Genomic DNA, 20732 nt, shown 5'->3' on the forward strand with positions numbered 1-20732 from the left:
AAGTATTGACATAGTATGCTGCCTCCTGAGTGATACAAGAGCCTTCCAGGGTGTCCTCTGCTTCACGGATTGGAAGAGATGGTTCAGTAACTAGTATGATAAAGCACAATAAGGATTTGGGGAGCTTAAAGTTTGAAGCCCACAGTGATGGGCGGGTACAGACTATGGATTGGCCAGATGATGCCTTGTTATTTATTCATAGGGAGCTTAGACAATGCCAGGTAGCTGGCAGAGATGCCAACTGTACCAGGCAGAGAGCACAGGGTAGTCAGCATGGTGGAGAAGTCCCCTCAGCATTTTTCAAGAGGGGCATGTAAGTAAAAATAAAGACGAGGGATCTAAAGCAAATCACAGAGGAGAACCAGCAGCTAGCAATAACAGAGGAGGGGGGGAGTGAGGTCTCAAGTCCCTCTGTGGCAGAAAAGGAGATATTAGATGATACAAGGAGCTAGGAACAGATTGTCAGCAGCAGATCTGCGTTTCCCTGGGCACATTCCTCCTCCACTGAGCTCCTGAGCTGCATTTGGATGCCATGGGTAACAGTTTGTCCAGCAGCATCCCTACATTCCCCAGAGGAAGCCAGACCAGACTCCACAGGGTCCATCAGCAGCACCACCTTAAAGGTAGGTCGGAAGACAGATGACAATAATACAGACATAGCAGTGCTGAGTTCTTTAAGATTGCATTGTGATAACTGAATCAGTCCTGTGTATTGCTACACATAACATTATGTCATCAAATGACAAACTCTGCTCTGCTACATCTGCTTCTCTACATGCATGCTTCTGCACACCCTTACATTGCTGGAGAAGCTTCATAAACGCCAACTACTGGAATTCACATAAATAGAAGTGTACAGGTGTTACCATTAGAGCGGCAGCCTCAGTCTTCTATCAGGGTGAATTTCTTTGTTTAAATATAGAGCATGTGAAGGGATGGGTCACTTATATTATATTATATTATATGTTATCATGTTTACTATGCTGGCATACAAAACTTCCAGTTTGCTCCATGGAGTCACTGTGCCATAGAACTTCTTCCCCTTGACAAGGAGGCTATGGTCAGGGATCGTACTGTATAGGCAACACAGTACTGTATATACCAATAGGCTCCTATGTTAAATAAATAAAACTTATACTGTGCAGTATACTTTAGTGGGATGCTTCCATAAAATAGCATAGTCAACTATGCTAGCCTATAAAGCAAAAGATTTAAAAAAGTATATATACTAGCCCGACAGTGGCCAAAAGTAAACTCTTCTGGCTTCAGACAGGTGAGGGAGGGGCTTCGGATATTTTTAAGTGATATGTCGGGAGCTCTCTTAGCTAAATGCAATATGCAATAGAAGGTTGACGCAGAAAAAGACCACATGGTTTATCTAGATTGTCCTTATGTTATTCCCATGTTATCTTAGGATGGTATAGAAATATGCCAAACACACACCAGAGCACAGTGTGAATGCCCTCCGATTGTAATATGACAGTAGCTTCTCATGGTTACATACTTGCTTTGAAATTGCTGAGAAACCTTATAGGAGACATATGTCCAATTAAATGGCCTTACTTTCCCCCTTTCAACCCCATCCCATTTGTTTCTATACTGGATTATTTGGGTTTTCCATTTTTCTATCATCCTCACCATGTCAGAGTCACATTTAAAACCCAATTAAAAAAACCTATTAAAAAAACCCTAATCTTCCTAATGGTGATCAATATCTGTTATATATTCTCATTGCAACCACGTATGGCACATGCATAGGACATGACGAAAATAATGATATAGTTGTAGGTCTTACTCCTGGGAAGAAGGGTAGCTGTGGACCCACGTTTTGCAACCTCTGTATTCCCTTCTATGGACGTCCTGAAAACAGTAAAGCACTAAATGGGGAGAGCTGCACATGTAAGGGGTTAAAGGTGGTACTCCCAGCCACATCTGCTGCAGTATAGAGAATCCCAATCCCAGTTTTCACCACTGGGATCTGAAAGTTTTTGCATACATAATACTCATAGACATGAGTATTAAAATATCAGTCTATAGCTATTACAGTCTTCAAGTTAGAAGGTGCTTTGTTCGTTCACAAGTGGCAGATTTTTTCGTTAAATTAAACCCTTCCCATACATCTGATTGGGGTTGTATGGAGTTGTGCAAAACCTATTTAGATGAATGAAATTGCTGCAGAAATTTCTGCTACAAATCTGTCTTATGGGAATAATTCCTTTTATAGTGTTTTAGCAAAACGTGTGTGGATCCGCTCACCTAGTCCTTCTCCAAGCAAGAAAAATCCTCCCACTGTACGAATAAGGTTAGCCCCCAGGTACTGCTTAGCTAGGGTCACACTAGTGTTCGTAGACTCCATCCCCCATTCTGCTTAAAATAGGACTTATCACTCTGCTGAGTTCAGTATATAATCATCAGTGACCCCATTATAGTCTATGGGGTCCGCGGGTACATTTGTACATTTTTCCCTATCAGTATGTCTTTGGAGTATGGGAGGAAATCTACGCAAACACAGGAAGAACATACAAACTCCTTGCAGATGTTGTCCTTGGCAGGATTCAAACCCAGGACTCCGGTGCTGCAAGGCTGCAGTGCTAACCACTGAGCCTCTGTGTTGCCCCTGGTTAACTGCTGTTTATGCAGAAGAATGGAAACCTGAACGCTAATGTGAACCTAACGTTATCAATTGATGATCTATACTTTAAGATAGGTCATCAATTTACTATCTTTGGGGTCCATAACCCGGGCTCCCTGCAGATCATCTCTTTAAAGCAGCAGCGATGTTCTGTCACCGGTGCTTCCACTACACAGGCCATGTAATGTCACATTCATGGGGCACATTGACTTATTTCTGCTCAGTCCCATTCATGTGAATGGGGCTGAGCATTGCTATCAAGCCCAGCCACTATAAAATGCATGGCACTGTGTTTGGTTTTGATTGAAGGGGCCACAGTGCTCTTCATACAGATGAGTGGTGGGGGTCTGGTTGTCAGACCACTACCATCTTTAATTGATGACCTATCCTAACGATATGAGTCCAGAAACCCCTTTAAAAAATGAACATATTTTAGCCCCAAGTCCTGAATGCCTTCCAGCCTTCTTATAGTTATAGTGTAGCTAAAGAGCTATATAGGACCAATGGTCCATGTACACAATATTGCTGCCTGCACAGCCCATGTACAGCAGTAAATCTGTATTATGGACACTGTATGCTGCAGTACGGTGTGTCTGTTATCTCAGATCTGTATAAAACAAGCCCATTTAGCATGAAGTCTAATACCGTACAGATTTTCCTCTCTACTGCTGAATTGCTGTCTTCCAAATACACTTTATAACAATGATTTACTATGTGAAATATTCAGGAATCATTGTTTATAAATGCATGACAATCTGGAGAATGACTTCATCGTACATAGGATTATATACCCACACTATAAGAAATCCTGAAAGACGGTTTACAGTAAGTCAGGCTTCAGTGGAGCAGAAGTCTCCTTACCAGCAGAAAGACAGATCCTATGTCAGAGCTGTGATTTGGAGAATATTTATGGGTTTCACCAGTCGAAGGAATGCTAATTCTCCGTTTGCAGTATTTCATCCCATAGCTGAAGCATTGATCCATCCTGTTTATGTATCTGAAACAGAAATCCTGAGAGGAGAGTAGAATGTAGAAAGAAGAAATACACTCATTTTGTCAATTTGAGAAAAATTGTCTACTATTTAAGGGGAATCTATCAGGTCTCAAAAGCATATCAGTCCAATACTGGTGTCATGTAGAAGTGGAAACATGTCATATGGCCACAGAATGATGAAACAATGCAGAGATGACAATAGATTTAAGGATATGCAAATCAGTACTGCAAGTGCACTGGGGGCGGAGACTGATTTATCTACAAACAATCGCAAGTGCATTGACTCTTGTCTGAAATTGGCCCTAAATGCCACCCTTTTAGCCTCTGCCTACGTATGTGAAAATATTGCAAATCAGGCCCCGCCTTTGTTGCACTTGAGGCCGATTTGCATTGTCCATAAAAACATGACTATCTTTGCATTGCTTCTTTGGTTTGTAGACACAAGGGTATGTTTCTGTTCCTATTAAAGGCACGATTTACAGCAGAACTATTGGTTTAGGAGACTTGCGGACAACGATGGTCCCCATTGAATATAATGGAATCCACCATTTTCATATTGAAACCGATGGAGAGGAAACACCTCTGTGCAGGACTAAGCCTTAGAGAGCATTGCAACATGTAATTCACTAATAGATGTTTATTATGTGAATTATTCTCTCCATAGCATTTTCCTATGCAGAGGAAAATGACATTATAATCTAGAATTGCTATTTATGCAGGGTTAATATGTTTGTCGTAGTTATCCCATGGGAAACCTTTCAATATCATGTAATTCTGTTTTAGGTTTAGTTTAACGTCTATTACACCACTTGGAAATATATAAATAAATTGATAACTAGGTGTTACCAATGCCCTTGTCCATGGTGTGTGTCCCTACAAAGTAAGACTGTCCTTGGTCATTGGAGTGTGTAGAGGTTGTATATATGGGCACTATACGTATTTCCCAGACTATGTCAGGACAGCGCTGCTCTTTACAACTTGGTTCTGTGCTGAACCTAAGTGTTCATATACCGTATGATTTACTATATGTCAGTATTATGTTATATAATGGTACATGGAGACCCCTGTATATAGGGTATGGAGGGAGTATTACATTGGGGATCACTGCAGTTGTACAGTACATAAGCATTTTGTTTTTGCAGGGTGTTAAACCTTTAAGCAAGTATTTTTCTGTATATAAGATAGATTCTACCTACCAGTAACACAGTGGGAGAAACTTACTATTCCTTCCACACCTGAAAACTGGCATAGATGAGAATAATTGTGGTTCATCTTTGGCACACATCCTTTTTTTGTGCTAAAGATGCAAAATTGCCCTTTTTGTGCCTCACACGCCACCTACTAGGGCATGGATTAAGGCTGGTGTACAAGTCAGTAGACTTAATAAATTTCCCCTGGTGTGCACAGTTGTAAGGAATAAGCCAACTTTCCCTGTACAAAGCAAACTATATTATACCAAATGTATGGGTATTTCTGGAGAGAGAAATCTGATTGGCAACTTCTGTTCACAAGACGTTCTGCAGCAGACGCAGTTCCCTAGGTGTTTGTGTTGCAAGTTTGGAGTCACTTAGATCATTACGGTCTCGCTGTATTTCATGTTCCACCCCTTAGTTTCTGGTGCTTGCTAATGCCTGAGGTTTTACATTTACATGGAAAATAAACAAGGCTGATAAGATCTGACAGGTTTCTTTAGGTTTAGAGGCAGAATGAATGTCAAGGGGAAAGCTTCCATGTAAAGAAATAGAGCGCTGTTGTGAACAGTGATGATCCATATAAAACACCTCTCCATTCCATCACAGACATGGAGGGATTTGCACAATAGTCATGTCAGCAGGGAACACTTAACCTTATTTACTCACCAGTATTCATGAAATTACATGTTTTCTGGATTTCTAGCTATGTTCACATTCACAACCAACATTTTTCATTGTCCCAGTGGTCATACAATTAAAACCGAAGCAACTTTGCAATTAATTTCCTATTGATTTGTTTCTACAGCTCCTTTGCTGTCCCACATATCTCCATTGTAACAGACAACAATCTCACTGTGTAGTCGGATCCTGCAGTCATAAGGTGCCCATACTCCTTCAGTGTCTGCTGAACACCCATTCACCTGAAAGCTATTCTGGCAGGGGATTATCTTCTGGCCAAACAATTTTTCAGGCCCAATCCTTCCTTCATTTGCTGGGAGAGAATTGGGAGTCCTTCATACGTATAAAATAGTGTGAGTATGGGGACTACCTTTACTGCCTTTCGTCTCCGCAAAATTTTCTACTATGTATTAAAGCCTTTCTAAAGGGAATGTACGGTATGAAAAAATGACCATATGCAGGGACTGTGTTAATGTAACAAACCCCCCCCCCCAAAAAAAAAAAAAAAAAATTAAATATACGTGTCAAATGACTCTTCCCCTCTTCCTCCCTTTACCGTGCACATGTCTTCCCTGCCAAGTTTTTTCGACCCAGGTTTGTCCGTATACCTATAATGTGGTTTCAGGGGTACAACATGAGACTGCTAAGGCGAATATTTGGCTACACTTGGTGTATGGACATGTGACCTGGTGAGAAGGAATGGAATTCAGCACTGTAAGTTCATGGATTCAAAACCAGCTTCTTTTCTGCAATGTGTAGCTCTAGTCTTGAAACCGGGGCCCCATGTAGAATAAATGTCACAGTAAAGAACGCAGCGTTTTACAGTACCTGCAAAGTGGATGGGATTCTGGCTATTCCCATCCACACATTGCAGAGAAAATTTCCACAGCGGAAATGCTAGCGATATTATAAATCGTAGCATGTCAGTTATACCTACGGAAACACGTTTTTCATAAAGGGATAGAAAGTCCGTAGGGGAAAACTGCTGACTTTCTGTGAAAAGCTTTTTTTTTTTTTTTTTTTTTTTCCCCACAATACCTTTTGGCTGCGTATCACTACTTGAGGCCTTAGCGTAAAATGTTTGTTTTTTGTTTTTTTTTTGTTGATGATCTATCCTTAGGATAGGTCTACAATACCTTACATACGATAGGTATGGTGCTGTGCTTGGTATTCAATGAAGAGGCCAGGGCACTCAATGCTATAACCTTTTCAGCTAGCAAAGCGGTGGGGGCTCCGAGTATTGGACTCCCACTGATCCCATATTGATGACTTGTCCTAAGGATAGTTTATCAATATATACAGTCCTATGAAAAAGTTTGGGCACCCCTATTAATCTTAATCATTTTTAGTTCTAAATATTTTGGTGTTTGCAGCAGCCATTTCAGTTTGATATATCTAATAACTGATGGACACAGTAATATTTCAGGAGTGAAATGAGGTTTATTGTACTAACAGAAAATGTGCAACATGCATTAAACCAAAATTTGACCGGTGCAAAAGTATGGGCACCCTTATCATTTTATTGATTTGAATTCCCCTAACTACTTTTTACTGACTTACTGAAGCACAAAATTGTTTTTGTAACCTCACTGAGCTTTGAACTTCATAGCCAGATCTATCCAATCATGAGAAAAGGTATTTAAGGTGGCCAATTGCAAGTTGTTCTCCTATTTGAATCTCCTCTGAAGAGTGGCATCATGGGCTACTTAAAACAACTCTCAAATGATCTGAAAACAAAGATTGTTCAACATAGTTGTTCAGGGGAAGGATACAAAAAGTTGTCTCAGAGATTTAACCTGTCAGTTTCCACTGTGAGGAACATAGTAAGGAAATGGAAGACCACAGGGACAGTTCTTGTTAAGCCCAGAAGTGGCAGGCCAAGAAAAATATCAGAAAGGCAGAGAAGAAGAATGGTAAGAACAGTCAAGGACAATCCACAGACCACCTCCAAAGAGCTGCAGCATCATCTTGCTGCAGATGGTGTCACTGTGCATCAGTCAACAATAGAGCGCACTTTGCACAATCAGAAGCTGTATTAGAGAGTGATGAGAAAGAAGCTGTTTCTGCACGTACGCCACAAACAGAGTCACCTGAGGTATGCAAATGCACATTTGGACAAGGCAGCTTCATTTTGGAAGAAGGTCCTGTGGACTGATGAAACAAAGATTGAGTTGTTTGGTCATACAAAAAGGCATTATGCATGGCGTCCAAAAAAAACAGCATTACACGAAAAACACTTGCTACCCACTGTAATATTTGGTGGAGGTTCCATCATGCTTTGGGGCTGTGTGACCAATGCCGGCACCGGGAATCTTGTTAAAGTTGAGGGTCACATGGATTCCACTCAGTATCAGCAGATTCTTGAGAATAATGTTCAAGAATCAGTGACGAAGTTGAAGTTACGCCGGAGATGGATATGTTAGCAAGACAATAATCCAAAACACCGCTCCAAATCGACTCAGGCATTCATGCAGAGGAACAATTACAATGTTCTGGAATGGCCATCCCAGTCCCCAGACCTGAATATCATTGAACATCTGTGGGATGATTTGAAGCGGGCTGTCCATGCTCTGCCACCATCAAACTTAACTGAACTTGAACTGTTTTGTAAAGAGGAATGGTCCAAAATACCTTCATCCAGGATCCAGGAACTGATTAAAAGCTACAGGAAGCGACTAGAGGCTGTTATCTTTGCAAAAGGAGGATCTACTAAATATTAATGTCACTTTTCTGTTGAGGTGCCCATACTTTTGCACCGGTCAAATTTTGGTTTAATGCATATTGCACATTTTCTGTTAGTACAATAAACCTCATTTCAATCCTGAAATATTACTGTGTCCATCAGTTATTAGATATATCAAACTGAAATGGCTGTTGCAAATACCAAAATATTTAGAACTAAAAATGATTAAGATTAATAGGGGTGCCCAAACTTTTTCATAGGACTGTAAGTCCCAGAAAACTCCTTTAAGACCATAATGCAGATAGTCAGCAGCAGTCCTGCCTTCATTGTTTTCATCGGCAGAGCTAGATATGAGATGTAACATTGTAATATTGATAGTTCTCTCTACCACCTGTAATGGGACCACTTATGGTATTAGATGTATTGTCTGGATGCCATTCCCTGTGGCTCCAAGGTGGATTTTTACTGTTCCTGATACAGCACAAAGCCGTCATTTCTGTCCTGATTGTGTAAGGGAAAAATGATTTTTTCTTTGCTCTCGGCTCCTGTAAAGCATACAGAGACACCAATCGTATTAAGATCTCCCAGGATGCTCACTGGTAACTTCTTTTGAGACTAACTATAAGGCACAATAGCTTCAATTTACCTGTACAGCTTTTACAATGAATATAAGATCTGATACATAATGTGATAGGGAGACAGTCCATAGATGGAAAAATGGCTATTATCAAATAGTTGCTTTTTTTTCTCCCATATTACATTGATCTAAAATCCTAAAAATATAGCATTGTGCCTTTCCTGACATGACATTTATACGTGGAAACGACCTAAATTGGCGTTATGGTATTAAACAATGTAAATGGGGGCGACCAATGATATCAGGCACAGACATGGAAAGATTGGTGCTGTTTTTGGAACAAAATACAACTAGTTCAATATTCCTGTTGGGAATGTATTAATAGTTTTAGCTCAGGGCAACAACCTATATGTCCAATTTATTTGGGTCTGTTATAGAGAAGGGGGTGTCCGCTATTATTATAGCCACCCTGTTTCACTTCTAGTACATCCATGCATTGCCCTGCTCTGTCTATGCTGCCGATCTCTAAGACTTATGAGGGAATGTCTCATCTGTATATATCTGGCCGTATAATACAACAGCCACAGAATGATGTAAAGTGGCCTGAATAGAAAGTCACAGGGGATGATTTAATATTCTCTGCTGTATTATTAGATCACGTCTGATTGTAAAGGGAATGATTCTGATCATCGCTGCTTATGCAATACTCTAATATATTGGTGCTTTAAAGGGAACCTGTCAGCAAGGACATGTTACCCTATCCACAGGCAGACACAGTTGTTTGTAGTGGGGGAGAGTGTCAGTATCTCATCTTGCCTGTGGTCAAGGCAGCATGGGTATGCCGACTGGGTTACTTTAAGAGTGACTAAAGCTGAAGTCCCATGTGGCCAAAACGCAGCATTTGGCTAATCCCATTGAAATGCTGGCTTTCTCCATATAAGTGTAAAATGAGCATAAAGTCCGTAGAGTAAAACTCTGTAAAATTGCAATGATGCAAAAAAATGCAAAAGTTTGCACACAGAGTTACGCCGGGCTTGTAAAAATACTCATTCACAGCCGTACACGCGAGCGCAGCGGACGGCTCCCGAACACTTCCCATTCACTTCAATGGGAACGCTCGTAATGCCGGCCTCATTCACATGAAAGGTATAGTTGAAGGAATTCCTGTAGTTTTCTACATTTTCTGTCTACTAATACACATTTACCTACTATCTTAAATGGAAATTGTCATAGACTTTTGGGACACTAAATCACCCAGCCAGAGAGGTACATCCCGGACTCATTGCACATGCATCAGACCTCGGGCACTTACACAGTGAAGCTGAGGCGCACTTTACCGGTTCAGTTAGGAACTGTGCAGGTACACAGAGCATCGGAGATGAGGACCTGTGTCTCGAAAGTTTGTGGCAGGCCCCTTTTTAATAGACTTAATTCTGTACCTCATGCACATGATCGTAGGGTCAATGGTGGTCCATGAAGTCTAGTAGAATAGACACAGAAATGGACAGGAATACTATTTGTTCCGTTTTCCATGGCTCGGTCCTACAACCTACATTGACTTACATCTGACCATTGAAATGAATGGATCTGTATGCTATCTGTTATGGATCTGTGATTGGAAATGGCACATGAAACACAAATGTGGTTTTGTACTTGGGGCATTATATCCTTTTATAAATATTTCTTAATAGAGATAGGGCCTAAGCTCCACCCAGTGATGTCTGCAGACAACCAGATTTTTGTTATTTAACCCCAGAATTTTATGTTCAGGCAATAAATTATATAAAAGGTATACTCCCCTGTTCTTTGCTCTACTGTTCAGCACCAGGGCTCTGAAGCTCCCACCAAGGCATAGTTTTTAGGGCTGCAGCAATAGTGTCCCTGTGACTTTGTGTGACCACTGCAACCAGTCAGTAGTTGGGGACATCACCATGTACTTCATTCTCTATACAACAGTGATATCCACACCTACTCCAGACCTGTGATCGCTGCAGCACTGGCAAGTGAACACTGGAATATTGTCACTGAAACCGTGGTGCAAAGAACAGTAAACTGTAACTTCCTATTTCATACCAAATCCCTGTCTCTAGCTGTTTGTGGGGGTCTTGGAATACCCCTTTCATTGTATGTATACGCAGGGAGTTTGGAGATTTTTATCAGAACGTGCTCAGAATATTATAAATACATAGAGCATATATATATATATTTTAAAAAAAATAAATAATGATGATAAAAGGTGGAAATTCGCTTTTTGCTTTTCTTTATACGGTGCTGGTTTGCATAATTTTAACTACTGAATTTCCAGATTACCCTGGAGAATGGGAATACACAAATTCTGTATTATTCATTGATGCTTTCTGCCTCTTTCCCTTCTAGTCAGTTTTGGTATTGTTCTTCCTGTGAGTCAGAGCTGCAATCCTTGGCATCCCTATTCTCTGACACTGTTCTAGCAGGATGGGGTTTGCATGAAATTGAGAAAAAGCTCAACCCTGAACAGCGTCAATGGAGTTCCAGTCAACATCCCACGCTTACCCTCTTTTTCCCGTCCTTTCATCAGCACCGTGCCCCTGACACATGTAGCCAAGCAGTCGCTTATTAGTAGTCACTGTTTAGCCATTCTCTTGAAACCTGGAGCATGAGTCATAGAAACTGCAGGATGATATCACCAGTTCATTTTATCATCTTCTTCCCAGCTCAGTCTAATCCTCTTTTATGAACATCCATTCCCATGTTACAGTAAAGCTAGCAGAGAATATTACTTCGTGTTACTAACATACCATAGTCACCCTTCTACAACCATACGGTAGCATGCAGCATAACACTGAGCCTAATGATAGCCGCAGTCCTGCCATGCTAAATAGAGAACTGACCAATTAGTCTAATATAACAGGAACGTACAATGGGTGGATTTCTGCACCCATATTACATCTGTATGTCCAAGCCTGACCATGTATCTGAAGAATTGACCTGGCACTATAGTAGGGCTCATTCACACATCCATTTTATATCACAGATTGCCTGCGCACCCATTGATGTTGATAGGCACATTGGGACGTCCATTGTCTTTCTACACACCAGTAACATGTGAGACGTTCCCTACTTTGGTCCATTTTGCAGCCAACAAAGGGACATCTTAGTCTGTGGGACCCTGAATATCTTCAGACAGCAAATGGATACCATCAGTAAGACCAAGAAACCTGGAAAGGTATAGTAATAAAAAATAATAAGCTCAGCCACAGATAACACAGGACCTGAGAAAGAGTAGGATCATGTATGTCCAGAAAAATGTGAACGAACCCTATCAATATGCACACAGCAAATTTATTGCAGAAATTCAGTTTGAGCATGTTCAGACTGAAAAGGAAATCCACAGCAGAAATCTGGGTCTGACCCTCTGATTTATGCCATTGCTACAGATCTCCATGCAGAACAGCCCTATGTATTGCGGATGATGCGGGTAAGACTACCTGTTGCTGTTTATGCATGATATCCACCCTAACATTTTACATATTAATTCCCCCCCGAGATGTGGATTTCACATTTATTTTTATAATTTCTTTTTTTAATCTGGAGTCTGACTCTGACGTCACAGCCTTGTGGAATACACGTTACTCTAGTTGATTTTGATGCATAATATGTGCAAATTCCACATTACAAACCAGATGCCTGAACATGCCATAAAAATCATCCAAGTGGGGCCATTTCTTCAGCATATACGTTGTGTTCTACAAGCCCCATTTTGATAAATGGGACAGTAACAACAATATCAATTCATCCTGATTTCTCCATCCATATTCCAACTGTGGAGTCAGCCCTAAATCTGGTTTGCCCAAAATCAGTTCTGTCGTGGCCACATTTTGTTTGCATTGTTCATTCTCTCATGCCGTATAGGTTATTTTTATATAATATGTTAGGATCCCTACTATACCTCCAGTATTGTGAGAATCCAATTTCATTGCAGCTTTTGACTGTAGCCACCTATTGAGTTATACATTAATTTTTGATCTATCTCATAGCTATATGTTTTCTTTCTAAGAACATCTCATTTTCTGGTATTATAACCATTGCCCCTACTTCTATCTATCTTTGACAGACAGATAGTGAGGCAGATGGTAGGCTTAGAAACAGCAATTACTTCCAAATGCCATTTGCAGCTTAGTTAAGTTCCTTCCTTATTATCTGGCTGTGACGTCAGCTCTCCATCAGATTACAGAATGGTCCTTGTGTCTGGAATGAGGAAATCTCACACTAACTCCAGATACTGCAAGAAGACGACAGAGATCTCACCTCAATAACAATATCAAGGGACAAAAACAGTCCTGCTGCATAAAAATAATATGTCTAAGTCTAAAGTAGAGAATAATGCACTTTTTGTTTTTTGCCGCTTATTTACCTGCCCCAATATTAAAAAGACCTTTCACCAACCCCACCAACTCTTTGCAACTATTATGGGAATAACCTTTACACTATAGATGGACAACAGTATGGATGACCTACATCTACGGCTGGGTTCATATCTGTGTCGGAGGCTCCATCGCAGAGTCTGCTGGAAATCGGATGAGAAAAAACTCCTGCACTGCTTTCAATTTCATTATAACCTATGAGGTCCAGCGGGCTCCATGTGTAACCACAGTTTTATTGGTCTGCCTCTCCATTATTCAGGTGCCCCAATGGGCCTGAACAACGGAGAGCGAGCTCTAGTGTGAACCTAACGTTTTGTAAGTGTGAAAGCCCGAGTACTGCATCTTAGGTTAGGTTCACACTTGCACTGGGCTCTATGTTGTTTGGCCCTCCAGGGGACAGCAGTTACCTGCGGACCCCATAGATTATAATAGGGTCAGCTGGGAGTCCATTGCATTCCTGCTGTTTTTATACTGACACCAGTGGGGAGAAAAGTCCTCCATGCAGACATTTGTCTCTGCCAATTTTGGCATTTTCTTTGGCGGAGTCTCCAATGGTGACTCTGACTTGGATGTACGCCTAGCCCCAGTCTTGTTTTTATTTATTTTTTCTATCTCATATCTGAGTTATTAAAGAGGTTGTCCAGGATCTGAAAGTAATTGATCCTGATTATCTATCCACAGTATCAGACCGGTTGGGGATCTGACAGCTGACGCTACCACCGGAAGCCATATAGTAGGTATATGGCCAGAAGCGGCTCTGCTCCTATTTAAGTATTTGGGAGCAGGGCTGCAGTTCTAGGCGTTACTGCAACACTGTACAGATCAGAAGTTGTATAGTGTACAGATCTCAGCAGACTGTAGTGGTGGCACCTGAAATTGCAACTCCGCTCCCATTCACTTGAACAGGAGCAGAACTGCTTCTGGACAAAAGAGCTGATCGGGATGGGGTCCAGGTGTTAAGAACCCCAACCAATGTGATACTGATGATCCATCCTTAAGATCCAAGACAATCCTTTTTAAGTGTCACATTTCTGAATATTTTTGGACACTTGGACCTGACGGTGTTACGATCTGACCTCAAACTACAACTTTGTCACACCCAGATATCAGATACTGGAATCTGTGTTTAGGAAAAGGATAGCCAGACAGCTCTGATACATTAACCCAAGAAATCATGCGCAAAGCAGAGCCCTTATGGTAGTAGAGATAATAAAATTGATAGTAGTAATAATACATCATGCTAAATAGCTACCACTGTGTTTTTTCCTCACGTAAAAGAACTTTAAAAATATTAAAATATTTATTAGTCCAAACTGGCCATTTAGTCATTTTAGGCTGACCAAGTGGGGCAATGAAAGGAGTCCCTCGGAGTCTGGACCAATCGGGTTAGGAGGAGTGGGGGGAAGCGTGCACAACCCAATTATTCACAAAAATTCTTCAACAACTTTATTGAGCACCAAGAACAGACCTCGTTCTCTCTCCTTGTCCAGACCGTGGGGCAGGTGCTGTTAGTGCTGAGTTTCAATTGCACTCGAGAAAGGGCTCAGCCTGAAATGCGTTGTGCTTGGTACTCAATAAAGTTGTTGAAGAATTTTTGTGAATTATTGAGTTGTACGTGCTCCACCCCATTCCTCCTAACCTGATTGGTCCAGACCCTGAGGGACTCCTTGCCTTGACGTTGACGCAACCTTGGTTAACGTAAGGGGAAAGCTGCTGCCACCATTCTTTGGACCCACTATATATACTATATGTAAGAGGCCATTCATCAGTGAATATCATTCCACCGCATTGTTTGTAATAATACACTATATCGGCGCTTGATGTCTCTCCTTTTTATATTTCACAAGTGGGGCAATGATCAGGAACGGACGCTACAATGATAATTCAATCCCGATCATTGCTTACTCACTGGCTGCATCTATATGCAGTATTATTCACTATTGTATGGAGATAGATGATAAATGTCCATACAGTTTGCATATGTTGTCACTCCTGTTACAGAGCAGATGTTATGTAGTATCCTACAAATGTGTGTTTGTGACCATTATGAAGGGACTTTGCTGTCCGGTGAGGGGATTTAAGGTTTGTTCCAGAAGCCATACGTCTTATTTCTGTATCTTAACCTCCATCTTGTATAGGAAGGGTTAATAACGTATTAAATGTCACAAAAATGTTCTGTTACTGTATTCTGCAGGGTTATTAATGGCTTATTCATGGAAAAGGAGTCTTAGCCTTCCTCTTCTTACCTCTTAACGCTAGGAGTATGTGGGATGTAAAGGTTGGTAGTGACGCGCATCCTATAGAGCATTCACTGACATCATCTCCATTACGGTTTGACTCTTAAAGTTTTCTGTTCTTATGTCACCGTAACACATTAGAAAAAGCTAGCATGAACATGGTAATGACAGGGAAGGCGGTTAGAAGTCTTGTAGAAGTAGGACTAAGAACCTGCATTTATTGTATGGCTGACGTATTGAATCCCTTCCTTTGGACTTTTGATTAATTTGAGTACTTGTGTAAGAGGATTCACGACAATTGTTGGTGTGGGAGTATATATCATAGGGCAGAGTATATGGCTGCACTGGAATCTTGGAGAAAGTGCGCATATTAGTTAAAAAGAACCTGTACATGACTTCCCTCTTCATGAGGATAGGTCATCAATATTAGATCAATGGAGGGTTGACACCATCATTCAGCTGTTAGGAGTACGGTGTACGGAGGCCGGATGAAGACAGCTCCATACAATGTGCTGCTCTAGCTCAGGTCCTGCGCAGATATTAGCCTCAGCGATCCTGTATTAGGATAAGCTATTAATATATGATTTTGGGTAACCCTTTTTAAGACAATCTAAAGGGAAGACCTGTCAATGTGGGAATGGTTGGAGAGTATCCATGACTGTAGGAGTCACCTGGCACAAACAGGATGGCATTGCATCTCAGCTTGATTCCTTTGACTATGGGCAGTGTCTAGAATAGCTGCTCAGTCTCAATGATTTGAATAGGGATCAGCTGCAATACCAGACAAAGCAGATGGACAGGTCACCACATCCCACTCATGTCTTGTTCTATATTTAGGCAATGTCCAGAACAGTCTCTTTCTTAGTGTTGTCATTGTACCATAGGTGGTTGTTTATTCTGCTTGGCTCAATAACTATAATGTGTCATTTAGAATATCATCTCTGAGGTTATATTAAGTGACTGAGTACAGAATATGGTCCTGGATACACAAGAAGGCCAACCAAAAATGACAGTAGAAATAACTTTCCTCTGGGGGTATTTTCCCAGTTTTCTTTCCTGGGACCACCTGCCATATCTTGCATAATAGTATATAGACAAAAACATATTAGACTAATGTACAAAATAGAAAGCATATTAGACTTTTGCATAATAGAAAACATACTATACTGGTGTTTAATAGAAGACATACCACACTCATGTACTTATTACACCAGGTTCACACTAGTGTTCAAGTCTCCGACCCACAAAATCGTCAGAAAGAAAAGTCCTGCGAGGCCGAGCCTCGCGGTATTAGCAGTAGTTCTCTTAGTGCCCTTGCAACTTTTTGTGTTTACATTTTTATGATAATCTTGTACCTGTACCTGCAATGCCAGTGTAGAAGGGAAAGTCCTGTTCATGTCTTGTGTCCTTTTTCACCTTGCCAGTGATTTGACACATTTACTGTGCAAAAGGAAGAAAAGTGACCAAGTAACTGCGATCTTTAGATAAGACGAGCAAATATGAAATCATTTACAAACCAAAAACATTAGAACACTTTCCTAGGATCTGCGGGTTCCTTGTAACGTTGTTGCTTTTAATATCTGAAAAATGGTGCAGGTCTCCGGGTTGCTGAACGGTCACAACAGTAAGTAGTATTGGTGGAGTTGTGATAATGGTAAATTAAATACAGTCCTATGAAAAAGTTTGGGCACCCCTATTAATCTTAATCATTTTTTGTTCTAAATATTTTGGTGTTTGCAACAGCCATTTCAGTTTGATATATCTAATAACTGATGGACACAGTAATATTTCAGGATTGAAATGAGGTTTATTGTACTAACAGAAAATGTGCAATATGCATTAAACCAAAATTTGACCGGTGCAAAAGTATGGGCACCCTTATCATTTTATTGATTTGAATTCCCCTAACTACTTTTTACTGACTTACTGAAGCACAAAATTGGTTTTGTAACCTCAGTGAGCTTTGAACTTCATAGCCAGATGTATCCAATCATAAGAAAAGGTATTTAAGGTGGCCAATTGCAAGTTGATCTCCTATTTGAATCTCCTCTGAAGAGTGGCATCATGGGCTACTCAAAACAACTCTCAAATGATCTGAAAACAAAGATTGTTCAACATAGTTGTTCAGGGGAAGGATACAAAAAGTTGTCTCAGAGATTTAACCTGTCAGTTTCCACTGTGAGGAACATAGTAAGGAAATGGAAGACCACAGGGACAGTTCTTGTTAAGCCCAGAAGTGGCAGGCCAAGAAAAATATCAGAAAGGCAGAGAAGAAGAATGGTGAGAACAGTCAAGGACAATCCACAGACCACCTCCAAAGAGCTGCAGCATCATCTTGCTGCAGATGGTGTCACTGTGCATCGGTCAACTATACAGCGCACTTTGCACAAATAGAAGCTGTATGGGAGAGTGATGAGAAAGAAGCCGTTTCTGCACGTACGCCACAAATAGAGTTGCCTGAGGTATGAAAAAGCACATTTGGACAAGGCAGCTTCATTTTGGAAACAAAAATTGAGTTGTTTGGTTATAAAAAAAAGGCGTTATGCATGGCGTCCAAAAAGAAACAGCATTCCAAGAAAAACACATGCTACCCACTGTAAAATTTGGTGGAGGTTCCATCATGCTTTGGGGCTTTGTGGCCAATGCCGGCATCGGGAATCTTGTTAAAGTTGAGAGTCGCATGGATTCCACTCAGTATCAGCAGATTCTTGAGAATAATGTTCAAGAATCAGTGACGAAGTTGAAGTTACGCCGGGGATGGATATTTCAGCAAGACAATGATCCAAAACACCGCTCCAAATCCTCAGGCATTCATGCAGAGGAACAATTACAATGTTCTGGAATGGCCATCCCAGTCCCCAGACCTGAATATCATTGAACATCTGTGGGATGATTTGAAGCGGGCTGTCCATGCTCGGCGACCATCTAACTTAACTGAACTTGAATTGTTTGTCCAAAATACCTTTATCCAGGATCCAGGAACTGATTAAAAGCTACAGGAAGCGACTAGAGGCTGTTATCTTTGCAAAAGGAGGATCTACTAAATATTAATGTCACTTTTCTGTTGAGGTGCCCATACTTTTGCACCGGTCAAATTTTGGTTTAATGCATATTGCACATTTTCTGTTAGTACAATAAACCTCATTTCAATCCTGAAATATTACTGTGTCCATCAGTTATTAGATATATCAAACTGAAATGGCTGTTATAAACACCAAAATATTTAGAACTAAAAATGATTAAGATTAATAGGGGTGCCCAAACTTTTTCATAGGACTGTATTTCTTGTGTTCTGAGATTATTTGTTGAAGGTTAGTAATCTAAATGTGCCAGCATTCTGACTTAATCCTGCAAAAATCAACTAGATACTTACTAGGTTTGTGCCACATTTATTGTATTTTAGGCATATTTTTGTACTTCTCTTGACAAGGCGGTGAGGCTTAGTGGGAAAAAGCTGTGGATTTAAGCGGGTGTCTGACCTGTAAAAGAAAATTTCATCTGGCCTGAAAATGGTTAAACACCCCCCTCCCCCCTCCAGGTCTACAGTTCTTCAGTTCTATTGCAAACAGCCCCATCAAACGTCTTACTTTCTGTTTGTCATCACTGCAGCCAATTATTGTATTTAGCAGAGATCAGTTGTCCAGTCGGTCACGCACTATTTTATACCCAGATCACCACTGAAGGCAGAGGCTGGCTACAGCAGTGACTGGACAAAAACAGAACACCACTAGAAGATGTCATAAAGTATCAGTATTATTATATATTATTATTAATTATTATTATTATTATTATTATCAGTAACCGTGTAGATCGGAGTAGGGAACTGCAGCCAAACCCATTTGGGTAGGTCAGCACTCCATTTTCCTGTACAGTTTGATGTCCCAGGGACAATAGTGTAGTGGAGACCAGCACTGCATCCCCTTTATTCTGGGGACTGACCTCTGAAGTGGCTACATGAAGATACATGATAAAATGGTGGTATATCTTGTCGATGAGGTTTTTTTTTCCTTTCATCGCCTCCACTATCACAGTCTGCAGTTGGAATTTTTTCTCCAGCCCATTCTATTCCTGAATAATCAATGTAGTAAATTTTGATGCCTGATATGCTAACTAAACTCTCAGTGGGCGACATCAGGTAGTAGCAAGATGGCAAGACTCAAAGCTCCAAACAGAGATAGGCAGCGTAAGGGCTAGTTCACACGGAGTTTATTGCAGGCGGATTTTGATGCGGAATCTGCCTCAAAATCTGCCTGCAAAAAAAGCCGCTCGCTTTTTTTCCGCTAGCAGGAAAAATAAGCGTCATGCCCTTTCTTCCTGCAGATCCCATGACTGAGACAGCCGCGGCATACGCAGCGCAAGACTCACTCCTGATTAGGCCCATTCACTCAGGCCTAATCTGGAGCGGGATGTCGCAACGGGATTCTGGTGCACTGCATCGCATCCTGTCGTGGCTAGCCACACAGAATGTTCACGCAGCAGAATAGGGTTTCTGTCATGTGAACATACCCTAAGAGCTTTGAGTTACACCTGACACTACCCATTCTACAGTGATAGTAGTAGTAGTTGGCATACCAGGCACCCACTCCCTGCACTGAATGCTCAGGAACGGAGGGGGCTCGAGAAAAAAATCCAAATTCAGTTGAGGGTATGAAAAAAAGCTTGGGGGTAGTGAAAGATTTTCTTTAAAGATATTTTCCTAACTCACAAGGTGATAATGTTATTACTTTATGAGGCATATTCAGGTATCATAGGTGCATTGATTTCTAAGGAATGGTAGGGGATAGAGAAAAAAAGCCAACTGTGCTGGAATTGGTGAAGCAGATCCTACTAAAGGATGCAAAGAACTGGAGTTGGTGGAGGTGGCAAAAGGTCGAAATCAGGAACAAGTTTAGGAAAGAGCAGTAGAAAGAAGCCTTCAGAATCATGAAGACAAGGCAGGGATAAGGCTAGAGACACAAAGCTGGCACAATTGAGGGAAAAGAAGAAGTGGCAGCACGTCGGTTACGGATAAAATCATTACCAGTCATGACTCACAGCTCATGTTTACCGGGCGCTGCTTGCCAGCTCTAATGAGTCTAAGTCAAATTCTAGAAGTGACTTGTTTTAGTTGGTTAAGAATGACTAGAATCCCAAATTGGGATACCCTGTGATTAGAGTGTGATGAGAGCTCACAACTATATCCTGGGTGAAGCGTTCATGGTTGACAGCACAGCCTGCAGCGCCCCTAATCTGTTCAATGTAAAGATGTGACAATAATGGAGCGTTGCTGCAGTTTTATACTAAAGTCAGTCTGAACCTCTATGGTAATGGAAAGCAGAGATTGTTTTATATTAGG

At 41.0% G+C, this 20732-nt stretch overlaps 1 protein-coding gene across 1 annotated transcript in view; it reads left to right on the forward strand.

The window, feature by feature from the left end:
- The first annotated feature begins 215 nt into the window (after positions 1-215).
- Positions 216-20732, forward strand: part of NEURL1 (neuralized E3 ubiquitin protein ligase 1) — a 164166-nt gene continuing 143649 nt past the window's right edge. Inside the window, exon 1 of the mRNA XM_075257525.1 lies at positions 216-623. Within this exon, the coding sequence (XP_075113626.1) occupies positions 533-623 (91 nt within the window). The 5' untranslated portion in view covers positions 216-532. The remainder of the gene's footprint in view (positions 624-20732) is intronic.

The sequence above is a fragment of the Leptodactylus fuscus genome, chromosome 10 (genome assembly GCF_031893055.1).
Source record: "Leptodactylus fuscus isolate aLepFus1 chromosome 10, aLepFus1.hap2, whole genome shotgun sequence".
Taxonomy (NCBI): domain Eukaryota; kingdom Metazoa; phylum Chordata; class Amphibia; order Anura; family Leptodactylidae; genus Leptodactylus; species Leptodactylus fuscus.